Below are 13212 nucleotides of genomic sequence, written 5' to 3'. Positions count from 1 at the left end.
GACTTACTCTTTCATGGGTCGGTTTAGGAGGTTTCGCTTTTGTCTAACTCATGGGCGTTATTACTTATTTCAACAATTATAATGTTACAAGGAGAGGTAGTTAGAATCAGTACTTGCACCACTGACAATCTGTGTATCTGTTTTTAACAGGAATGAGCACTACAGAAGCAACCACCGTAGGCACCACAACACCTGCGACTACCACAAGCAGCACACATCCTGAGACAACAGGTACACTTTGTGTCTTTATTTCTGCTGAATGATTTATTGGTAACTGAGGGACACATGTATGAAAGAATTTAGCAGTCACAAATGGCATATTCGGTTATTTTCTACTGCTAAAAAAGCCTTTCTACATGTGCTAACCCTATTTTGCGAATCAGTAACCTTTTACTGACTTGCACAATAGGGTTTGCGATTCCGTATTAGAATGGGGTGTGTGATGAGTGTCAATTCCTAATACCCACTCTCATTGGTATTTGCGAATGTTATGAGACTGAGAATACGGTTGCAAAACATTCGCATTTTACCCAAAAATTTAATTAGGATTAAACAATGCACAAATTGGAAGGGACCCCCAGGGGACCCCTTCCCCTTTGTCAATGGGGCACCAAATTTTTTTCAGAGCACGCAGAATGTACACAGACTAGTGTCTACTCTTAAAAAATTAAAAGAAAACTTTTCATGTTTTTTGTTGTTCAAATACATCCTGTTTTTCTTTAAGGAAAACAGACTCTATTTATAAACAAGCATTTGCAATGCAATAGGTCTCACATTTGCTGGAGTTATAGCTGTTATTACTGTAAACCCCTAACTGGACTTTTCTTGCCACATATATTGAAAATGAACAGTAATCCAATTTCACACATGCGACCCGATTCAAAGCCTCACACCATGAGCATGAAGGAGACACACAAAAGGAAAAACAAGTTTGCTTGCAATCAAACATACCAGCAAAAGTGCAATTAGCCATGTAACAGGGTCGATGTCAAAGGTAGTAAGCAAAGCGCCCCAAGGAGGGACAAACGTGAAACATTTAACAATGATAACAAAGGATGTTTGTAGGGCAAGCCCATGAACGAGCGATAGTAATGGGTGTGAGGGTGGGGTGTGGATAAAAGTACAAACAGATAACAACGCGTAGAAAAAAGCAGCGCTTCCGCGCTGTTATGCTCATCCTAAAAAGGGAGGTGGGTTAGAAAGAGATGTGTGATAGAGTTTAGAAAACCTAAAAAGTCATTTTATTTGAAATATACTACAAAAATTGTAGGGGCATTACAAAAGAAAAAAATAACTTTTGATATAGCAATTCACCAGACAATGGACTTCAGAGGCAGAAACATTAAGCATGTTATGTATCAGGTGTCTACACAGCTTAACATGTCTAATATTTATGTATAAAATTAAAATAAGAACAAACTATTTTTTCACAGAGAACTACAATTAAGTGAAGCAACTGGTTAACTGAACTTACAAATGTGGAACAAGAAAGAAAGATCTGACATTCTTAAAAATAAATGACCTGTAGAAAGACTGGAAGATGTAGTTTCACCTTGCTGGATTTCTTCATGCGAATTAGGATGAGCAAATGGATCTGGTGACTTAGATTAGCTATTATAAAACTGGCTTAAATGGAGCATTTGATGTCTAAAGTAAGCTAAAGTTGTATTTGTAAACGTGTGAAACATAGGTAGAAATATATTAAATAAAATGTCTGGTCGCTAGGCAGTTGAGGTACAATCACTAAGGCCATCTTCAAATGAATTGCTACAGAGGAAGTACGTAGTGATGTAGTTTGAAGAAGAACGCCTCTCCTTTCAGGACTAGAAAGCACTGGACAACCAAAAGGAATGCTATGATTCTGTGATTCAGATGACTACTTCTGGATGGTGGTCCTCCATTTGGCTGTCTGTGTTTTAGTTGTACTGCTTGAGCAATTTCTTCCAGGATGGATTGAAAAGAGGTCTTGTCATCGAGCAGTTGGTCAGTTACTTTGTCTAGCTCATGCCTTTCGAATTAATAGACTTTAGCCATGCCTCACGCCTCATGAAAAGACCCATGTCCATGAACTTAAAAATTGTACTAAATATACACAATTCTGCTCAACTAAAGCTGAGCATTTAGTACTAGTATAGGACTTTCGTTGGACAACAGGGAATTGAAGCCATCAATTAAGTGCCGGCACCTGTGCATTACTAGCAGGGATCACAATGATGTGCCTCAGTGAGAAACAACTATACTGGTATGTTTTCAAGGGCTATTTAAAAAACTTTCCCTTGGAGGGCTTATTGCCTTTGAAGAAAGAAGAAACTACCTTATTTATTCAAAGAGAAGGGGATTCACCATCAACAAATACACAGGTCATTCAGACACTTTGCAAATCCCTATTTGGGTGAAAACAACCATTTGTGCCCCAATCATAATTCTAAACTTATTGCAAATTGCACTGTTTCTCGACTTGATTTTCACCAGGTTAAGACTGGAAACAATACTTCAGTCAAACACTGCTAATTGTAACAATGCACAGCTCAGAACTGAGATCTTTTTTGCGATCAGTGGGTTAACCCTATTCAGCAGGTTGAAACCCTGGAATACCACAGTCCACAGCATCACAACTTTCAAGTGTGCAATTTCTGCACTGTTTTGTGCAAGGGTCTATCAACAAGTAATCTTTGAAAGGATGGAAAAAATGTAAACTACTGACTGTCCGGTACCTAAGAAATTTAAAGGGGTGCCACAAAATATTTCAAAGCACAAATCAACTACCCAATGTGGTGACTGGTGCTATCCAGAAGAACCAGAGGTAAAAGGGGTCCGGTCTCTAAAGTCCTCTTAGGATTTCTAAATTTTACAGAAGTTTAGGACCCAACTGTTTATGGTAATTTTGCTATTGATGTACTAGTGGGCCACCACCCACAATTGAGTCAAAAGGGTTCCTCACATTTAACCTCTGAGCTCAATGGCTTCATCATTTAAAAGGGAGATGTAGACTTTAGAGGTAGGACTTGACATTGGCTTCAAGAAAGGGTTACTTTGCGGTCTGTCATCATATTAAAAATAGCTGCCCTTGCTAAAGGAAGGGTTTATTGGATAGAAGGAGCATGGGTTGATGAAATTGTGTGGTAGGGTTGACTAAATTATATAGCAAGAGAAGACAAATTATGCAGCATAACATATTTATGCTAGTATTACTACATTATTTTCTCATTTTTACTCATTACCACTGTCTGAGCAAAGTTTCTCCTCATGAGTACCAGTTGCTAAGCAACAGCAAGATGACCAGTGAAGGCCTGAAGAGGGGAGCTATGCGCCTAGAGGTGTGTGTCATAAACGGAGTGAAAGGTCTATGTATCCTAATGACATTCAAGATTTAAAAGTATATTGATGTGTTACTTTAGAGGTGCCTGTCTCACCCATGAGACTTACTCTTTCATGGGTCGGTTTAGGAGGTATCGCTTTTGTCTAACTCATGGGCGTTATTACTTATTTCAACAATTATAATGTTACAAGGAGAGGTAGTTAGAATCAATACTTGCACCACTGACAATCTGTGTATATGTTTTTAACAGGAATGAGTACTACAGAAGCAACCACCATAGGCACCACAACACCTGCGACTACCACAAGCAGCACACATCCTGAGACAACAGGTACACTTTGTGTCTTTATTTCTGCTCAATGATTTATTGGTAACTGAGGGACACATGTATGAAAGAATTTAGCAGTCACAAATGGCATATTCGGTTATTTTCTACTGCTAAAAAAGCCTTTCTACATGTACTAACCCTATTTTGCGAATCAGTAACCTTTTACTGACTTGCACAATAGGGTTTGCGATTCCGTATTAGAATGGGTTGTGTGATGAGTGTCCATTCCTAATACCCACTCTCATTGGTATTTGCAAATGTTATGAGACTGAGAATACGGTTGCAAAACATTCGCATTTTACCAAAAGTTTTAATTAGGAGTAAACGATGCACAAATTGGAAGGGACCCCCAGGGGACCCCTTTCCCTTTGTCAATGGGGCACCAACTTTTTTTCAGAGCACGCAGAATGTACACAGACTTGTGTCTACTCTTAAAAAATTAAAAGAAAACCTTTCATGTTTTTTGTTGTTCAAATACATCCTGTTTTTCTTTAAGGAAAACAGACTCTATTTATAAACAAGCATTTGCAATGCAATAGGTCTCACATTTGCTCGAGTTAGAGCTGTTATTATTGTAAACCCCTAACTGGACTTTTCTTGCCACATATATTGAAAATGAAAAGTAATCCAATTTCACACATGCAACCCGATTCAAAGCCTCACACCATGAGCATGAAGGAGACACACAAAAGGAAAAACAAGTTTGCTTGCAATCAAACATACCAGAAAAAGTGCAATTAGCCATGTAACAGGGTCGATGTCAAAGGCAGTAACCAAAGCGCGCCAAGGAGGGACAAACGTGAAATATTTAACAATGATAACAAAGGATGTTTGTAGGGCAAGCCCATGAACGAGCGATAGTAATGGGCGTGAGGGCGGGGTATGGATAAAAGTACAACCAGATAACAACGCGTAGAAAAAAGCAGCGCTTCCGCGCTGTTATGACTAACCTAAAAAGGGAGGTGGGTTAGAAAGAGATGTGTGATAGAGTTTAGAAAACCTAAAAAGTTGTTTTATTTGAAATATACTACAAAAATGGTAGGGGCCTTACAAAAGAAAAAAATTACTTTTGATATAGCAATTCACCAGACAATGGACTTCAGAGGCAGAAACATTAAGCATGTTATGTATCAGGTGTCTACACAGCTTAACATGTCTAATATTTATGTATAAAATTAAAATAAGAACAAAATATTTTTTCACAGAGAACTACAATTAAGTGAAGCAACTGGTTAACTGAACTTACAAATGTAGAACAAGAAAGAAAGATCTGACATTCTTAAAAATAAATGACCTGTAGAAAGACTGTAAGATGTAGTTTCACCTTGCTGGATTTCTTCATGCGAATTAGGATGAGCAAATGGATCTGGTGACATAGATTAGCTATTATAAAACTGGCTTAAATGGAGCATTTGATGTTTAAAGTAAGCTAAAGTTGTATTTGTAAACGTGTGAAACGTAGGTAGAAATATATGAAATAAAATGTCTGGTCTATAGGCAGTTGAGGTACAATCACTAAGGCCATCATCAAATTAATTGCTACAGAGGAAGTAGGTAGTGATGTAGTTTGAAGAAGAATGCCTCTCCTTTCAGGACTAGAAAGCACTGGACAACCAAAAGGAATGCTATGATTATGTCATTCAGATGCCTACTTCTGGATGGTGGTCCTCCATTTGGCTGTCTGTGTTTTAGTTGTACTGCTTGAGCAATTTCTTCCATGATGGATCGAAGAGAGGTCTTGTCATCAAGCAGTTGGTCAGTTACTTTGTCTAGCTCATGCCTTTCAAATTAAAAGACTTTAGCCATGCCTCACGCCTCATGAAAAGGCCCATGTCCATGAACTTATAAATTGTACTAAATATACACAATTATGCTCAACTAAAGCTGAGCATTTAGTACTAGTATAGGACTTTCGTTGGACAACAGGGAATTGAAGCCATCAATTAAGTGCCGGCACCTGTGCATTACTAGCAGGGATCACAATGATGTGCCTCAGTGAGAAACAACTATACTGGTATGTTTCCAAGGGCTATTTAAAAAAACATTCCCTTGAATGGCTTATTGCCTTTGAAGAAAGAAGAAACTACCTTATTTATTCAAAAAGCAGGGGATTCACCATCAACAAATACTGACGTCATTCAGACACTTTGCAAATCCCTATTTGGGTAAAAACAACCATTTGTGCCCCAATCATAATTCTAAACTTATTGCAAATTGCACTGTTTCTCTGCATGATTTTCACCAGGTTAAGACTGGAAACAATACTTCAGTCAAACTCTGCTAATTGTAACCATGCACAGCTAGGAACTGAGATCTTTCTTGCGATCAGTGGGTTAACCCTATTTAGCAGGTTGAAACCCTGGAATACCACAGTCCACAGCATCACAACTTTCAAGTGTGCAATTTCTGCACTGTTTTGTGCAAGGCTCTATCAACAAGTAATCTTTGAAAGGATGGAAAAAATGTAAACTACTGACTTGCCGGTACCTAAGAAATTTAAAGGGGTGCCACAAAATATTTCAAAGCACAAATCAACTACCCAATGTGGTGACTGGTGCTATCCAGAAGAACCAGAGGTAAAAGGGGTCCGGTCTCTAAAGTCCTCTTAGGATTTCTAAATTTTACAGAAGTTTAGGACCCAACTGTTTATGGTAATTTTGCTATTGATGTAATAGTGGGCCACCACCCACAATTGAGTCAAAAGGGTTCCTCACATTTAACCTCTGAGCTCAATGGCTTCATCATTTAAAAGGGAGATGTAGACTTTAGAGGTAGGACTTGACATTGGCTTCAAGAATGGGTTACTTCGCGGTCTGTCATCATATTAAAAATAGCTGCCCTTGCTAAAGGAAGGGTTTATTGGATAGATGGAGCATGGGTTGATGAAATTCTGTGGTAGGGTTGACTAAATTATATAGCAAGAGAAGACAAATTATGCAGCATAACATATTTATGCTAGTATTACTACATTATTTTCTCATTTTTACTCATTACCACTGTCTGAGCAAAGTTTCTCCTCATGAGTACCAGCTGCTAAGCAACAGCAAGATGACCAGTGAAGGCCTGAAGAGGGGAGCTATGCGCCTAGAGGTGTGTGTCATAAATTGAGTGAAAGGTCTATGTATCCTAATGACATTCAAGATTTAAAAGTATATTGATGTGTTACTTTAGAGGTGCCTGTCTCACCCATAAGACTTACTCTTTCATGGGTCGGTTTAGGAGGTTTCGCTTTTGTCTAACTCATGGGCGTTATTACTTATTTCAACAATTATAATGTTACAAGGAGAGGTAGTTAGAATCAGTACTTGCACCACTGACAATCTGTGTATCTGTTTTTAACAGGAATGAGCACTACAGAAGCAACCACCGTAGGCACCACAACACCTGCGACTACCACAAGCAGCACACATCCTAAAACAACAGGTACACTTTGTGTCTTTATTTCTGCTGAATGATTTATTGGTAACTGAGGGACACATGTATGAAAGAATTTAGCAGTCACAAATGGCATATTCGGTTATTTTCTACTGCTAAAAAAGCCTTTCTACATGTACTAACCCTATTTTGCGAATCAGTAACCTTTAACTGACTTGCACAATAGGGTTTGCGATTCAGTATTAGAATGGGGTGTGTGATGAGTGTCCATACCTAATACCCACTCTCATTGGTATTTGCGAATGTTATGAGACTGAGAATAAGGTTGCAAAACATTCGCATTTTACCAAAAATTTTAATTAGGAGTAAACGATGCACAAATTGGAAGGGACCTCCAGGGGACCCCTTCCCCTTTGTCAATGGGGCACCAACATTTTTTCAGAGCACGCAGAATGTACTCAGACTAGTGTCTACTCTGAAAAAATTAAAAGAAAACTTTTCATGTTTTTTGTTGTTCAAATACATCCTATTTTTCTTTAAGGAAAACAGAATCTATTTATAAACAAGCATTTGCAATGCAATAGGTCTCACATTTGCTCGAGTTAGAGCTGTTATTATTGTAAACCCCTAACTGGACTTTTCTTGCCACATATATTGAAAATGAAAAGTAATCCAATTTCACATATGCGACCCGATTCAAAGCCTCACACCATGAGCATGAAGGAGACACACAAAAGGAAAAACAAGTTTGCTTGCAATCAAACATACCAGCAAAAGTGCAATTAGCCATGTAACACGGTCGATGTCAAAGGTAGTAACCAAAGCGCCCCAAGGAGGGACAAACGTGAAACATTTAACAATGATAACAAAGGATGTTTGTAGGGCAAGCCCATGAACGAGCGATAGTAATGGGTGTGAGGGTGGGGTGTGGATAAAAGTACAAACAGATAACAACGCGTAGAAAAAAGCAGCGCTTCCGCGCAGTTATGCTCATCCTAAAAAGGGAGGTGGGTTAGAAAGAGATGTGTGATAGAGTTTAGAAAACCTAAAAAGTCGTTTTATTTGAAATATACTATAAAAATTGTAGGGGCATTACAAAAGAAAAAAATAACTTTTGATATAGCAATTCACCAGACAATGGACTTCAGAGGCAGAAACATTAAGAAAGTTATGTATCAGGTGTCTACACAGCTTAAAATGTCTAATATTTATGTATAAAATTAAAATAAGAACAAAATATTTTTTCACAGAGAACTACAATTAAGTGAAGCAACTGGTTAACTGAACTTACAAATGTGGAACAAGAAAGAAAGATCTGACATTCTTAAAAATAAATGACCTGTAGAAAGACTGGAAGATGTAGTTTCACCTTGCTGGATTTCTTCATGCGAATTAGGATGAGCAAATGGATCTGGTGATTTAGATTAGCTATTATAAAACTGGCTTAAATGGAGCATTTGATGTCTAAAGTAAGCTAAAGTTGTATTAGTAAACGTGTGAAACATAGGTAGAAATATATTAAATAAAATGTCTGGTCGATAGGCAGTTGAGGTACAATCACTAAGGCCATCTTCAAATGAATTGCTACAGAGGAAGTACGTAGTGATGTAGTTTGAAGAAGAACGCCTCTCCTTTCAGGACTAGAAAGCACTGGACAACCAAAAGGAATGCTATGATTCTGTGATTCAGATGACTACTTCTGGATGGTGGTCCTCCATTTGGCTGTCTGTGTTTTAGTTGTACTGCTTGAGCAATTTCTTCCAGGATGGATTGAAGAGAGGTCTTGTCATCGAGCAGTTGGTCAGTTCCTTTGTCTAGCTCATGCCTTTCGAATTAAAAGACTTTAGCCATGCCTCACGCCTCATGAAAAGACCCATGTCCATAAACTTAAAAATTTTACTAAATATACACAATTCTGCTCAACTAAAGCTGAGAATTTAGTACTAGTATAGGACTTTCGTTGGACAACAGGGAATTGAAGCCATCAATTAAGTGCCGGCACCTGTGCATTACTAGCAGGGATCACAATGATGTGCCTCAGTGAGAAATAACTATACTGGTATGTTTTCAAGGGCTATTTAAAAAACTTTCCCTTGGAGGGCTTATTGCCTTTGAAGAAAGGAGAAACTACCTTATTTATTCAAAGAGCAGGGGATTCACCATCAACAAATACTCAGGTAATTCAGACACTTTGCAAATCCCTATTTGGGTGAAAACAACCATTTGTGCCCCAGTCATAATTCTAAACTTATTGCAAATTGCACTGTTTCTCGGCATGATTTTCACCAGGTTAAGACTGGAAACAATACTTCAGTCAAACACTGCTAATTGTAACCATGCACAGCTCAGAACTGAGATCTTTTTTGCGATCAGTGGGTTAACCCTATTCAGCAGGTTGAAACCCTGGAATACCACAGTCCACAGCATCACAACTTTCAAGTGTGCAATTTCTGCACTGTTTTTTGCAAGGCTCTATCAACAAGTAATCTTTGAAAGGATGGAAAAAATGTAAACTACTGACTGTCCGGTTCCTAAGAAATGTAAAGGGGTGCCACAAAATATTTCAAAGCACAAATCAACTACCCAATGTAGTGACTGGTGCTATCCAGACGAACCAGAGGTAAAAGGGGTCCGCTCTCTAAAGTCCTCTTAGGATTTCTAAATTTTACAGAAGTTTAGGACCCAACTGTTTATCGTAATTTTGCTATAGATGTACTAGTGGGCCACCACCCACAATTGAATCAAAAGGGTTCCTCACATTTAACCACTGAGCTAAATGGCTCCATCATATAAAAGGGAGATGTAGACTTTAGAGGTAGGAGTTGACAGTGGCTTCAAGAATGGGTTACTTCGCGGTCTGTCATCATATTAAAAATAGCTGCCCTTGCTAAAGGAAGGGTTTATTGGAAAGATGGAGCATGGGTTGATGAAATTGTGTGGTAGGGTTGACTAAATTATACAGCAAGAGAAGACAAATTATGCGGCATAACATATGTATGATAGTATTACTACATTATTTTTTCATTTTTACTCATTACCACTGTCTGAGCAAAGTTTCTCCTCATGAGTACCAGTTGCTAAGCAACAGCAAGATGACCCGTGAAGGCCTGAAGAGGGGAGCTATGCGCCTAGAGGTGTGTGTCATAAACGGAGTGAAAGGTCTATGTATCCTAATGACATTCAAGATTTAAAAGTATATTGACGTGTTACTTTAGAGGTGCCTGTCTCACCCATGAGACTTACTCTTTCATGGGTCGGTTTAGGAGGTTTCGCTTTTGTCTACCTCATGGGCGTTATTACTTATTTCAACAATTATAATGTTACAAGGAGAGGTAGTTAGTATCAGTACTTGCACCACTGACAATCTGTGTATCTGTTTTTAACAGGAATGAGCACTACAGAAGCAACCACCGCAGGCACCACAACACCTGCGACTACCACAAGCAGCACACATCCTGAGACAACAGGTACACTTTGTGCTTTATTTCTGCTGAATGATTTATTGGTAACTGAGGGACACATGTATGAAAGAATTTAACAGTCACAAATGGCATATTCGGTTATTTTCTACTGCTAAAAAAGCCTTTCTACATGTACTAACCCTATTTTGTGAATCAGTAACCTTTTACTGACTTGCACAATAGGGTTTGCGATTCCGTATTAGAATGGGGTGTGTGATGAGTGTCCATTCCTAATACCCACTCTCATTGGTATTTGCGAATGTTATGAGACTGAGAATACAGTTACAAAACATTCGCATTTTACCAAAAAATTTAATTAGGAGTAAACAATGCAAAAATTGGAAGGGACCCCCTGGGGACCCCTTCCCCTTTGTCAATGGGGCGCCAACATTTTTTCAGAGCACGCAGAATGTACACAGACTAGTGTCTACTCTTAAAAAATTAAAAGAAAACTTTTCATGTTTTTTGTTCAAATACATCCTGTTTTTCTTTAAGGAAAACAGACTCTATTTATAAACAAGCATTTGCAATGCAATAGGTCTCACATTTGCTCGAGTTAGAGCTGTTATTACTGTAAACCCCTAACTGGACTTTTCTTGCCACATATATTGAAAATGAAAAGTAATCCAATTTCACACATGCGACCCGATTCAAAGCCTCACACCATGAGCATGAAGGAGACACACAAAAGGAAAAACAAGTTTGCTTGCAATCAAACATACCAGCAAAAGTGCAATTAGCCATGTAACAGGGTCGATGTCAAAGGTAGTAACCAAAGCGCCCCAAGGAGGGACAAACGTGAAACATTTAACTATGATAACAAAGGATGTTTGTAGGGCAAGCCCATGAACGAGCGATAGTAATGGGTGTGAGGGTGGGGTGTGGATAAAAGTACAAACAGATAACAACGCGTAGAAAAAAGCAGCGCTTCCGCGCAGTTATGCTCATCCTAAAAAGGGAGGTGGGTTAGAAAGAGATGTGTGATAGAGTTTAGAAAAACTAAAAAGTCGTTTTATTTGAAATATACTACAAAAATTGTAGGGGCATTACAAAAGAAAAAAATAACTTTTGATATAGCAATTCACCAGACAATGGACTTCAGAGGCAGAAACATTAAGAATGTTATGTATCAGGTGTCTACACAGCTTAAAATGTCTAATATTTATGTATAAAATTAAAATAAGAACAAAATATTTTTTCACAGAGAACTACAATTAAGTGAAGCAACTGGTTAGCTGAACTTACAAATGTGGAACAAGAAAGAAAGATCTGACATTCTTAAAAATAAATGACCTGTAGAAAGACTGGAAGATGTAGTTTCACCTTGCTGGATTTCTTCATGCGAATTAGGATGAGCAAATGGATCTGGTGACATAGATTAGCTATTATAAAACTGGCTTAAATGGAGCATTTGATGTTTAAAGTAAGCTAAAGTTGTATTTGTAAACGTGTGAAACGTAGGTAGAAATATATGAAATAAAATGTCTGGTCTATAGGCAGTTGAGGTACAATCACTAAGGCCATCATCAAATTAATTGCTACAGAGGAAGTACGTAGTGATGTAGTTTGAAGAAGAATGCCTCTCCTTTCAGGACTAGAAAGCACTGGACAACCAAAAGGAATGCTATGATTATGTGATTCAGATGTCTACTTCTGGATGGTGGTCCTCCATTTGGCTTTCTGTGTTTTAGTTGTACTGCTTGAGCAATTTCTTCCAGGATGGATCGAAGAGAGGTCTTGTCATCGAGCAGTTGGTCAGTTACTTTTTCTAACTCATGCCTTTCAAATTAAAAGACTTTAGCCATGCCTCACGCCTCATGAAAAGGCCCATGTCCATGAACTTAAAAATTGTACTAAATATACAAAATTCTGCTCAACTAAAGCTGAGCATTTAGTACTAGTGTAGGACTTTCGGTGGACAACAGGGAATTGAAGCCATCAATTAAGTGCCGGCACCTGTGCATTACTAGCAGGGATCACAATGATGTGCCTCAGTGAGAAACAACTATACTGGTATGTTTCCAATGGCTATTTAAAAAAACTTTCCCTTGGATGGCTTATTGCCTTTGAAGAAAGAAGAAACTACCTTATTTATTCAAAGAGCAGGAGATTCACCATCAACAAATACTCGCGTCATTCAGACACTTTGCAAATCCCTATTTGGGTAAAAACAACCATTTGTGCCCCAATCATAATGCTAAACTTATTGCAAATTGCACTGTTTCTGGGCATGATTTTCACCAGGTTAAGACTGGAAACAATACTTCAGTCAAACTCTGCTAATTGAAACCATGCACAGGTCAGAACTGAGATCTTTCTTGCGATCAGTGGGTTAACCCTATTTAGCAGGTTGAAACCCTGGAATACCACAGTCCACAGCATCACAACTTTCAAGTGTGCAATTTCTGCACTGTTTTGTGCAAGGCTCTATCAACAAGTAATCTTTGAAAGGATGGAAAAAATGTAAACTACTGACTATCCGGTACCTAAGAAATTTAAAGGGGTGCCACAAAATATTTCAAAGCACAAATCAACTACCCAATGTAGTGACTGGTGCTATCCAGAAGAACCAGAGGTAAAAGGGGTCCGGTCTCTAAAGTCCTCTTAGGATTTCTAAATTTTACAGAAGTTTAGGACCCAACTGTTTATGGTAATTTTGCTATTGATGTACTAGTGGGCCACCACCCACAATTAAGTCAAAAGGGTTCCTCACATTTAACCTCTGAGCT

General features: G+C 38.4%; 1 protein-coding gene across 1 annotated transcript in view; it reads left to right on the top strand.

The window, feature by feature from the left end:
• The window catches only part of LOC138279109 (mucin-22-like), a 386267-nt gene that overhangs the window by 16909 nt on the left and 356146 nt on the right, over positions 1-13212 (top strand). The window contains exons 4-6 of the mRNA XM_069219373.1: positions 151-231; positions 6990-7070; positions 10409-10489. Coding sequence (XP_069075474.1) covers positions 151-231; positions 6990-7070; positions 10409-10489 — 243 coding nt within the window. The remainder of the gene's footprint in view (positions 1-150; positions 232-6989; positions 7071-10408; positions 10490-13212) is intronic.

This window comes from Pleurodeles waltl, chromosome 2_2 (genome assembly GCF_031143425.1).
Source record: "Pleurodeles waltl isolate 20211129_DDA chromosome 2_2, aPleWal1.hap1.20221129, whole genome shotgun sequence".
Taxonomy (NCBI): Eukaryota; Metazoa; Chordata; class Amphibia; order Caudata; family Salamandridae; genus Pleurodeles; species Pleurodeles waltl.
The sequence above is the reverse complement of the archived record's forward strand: the minus strand, read 5'-3'. Positions and strand labels throughout refer to the sequence as shown.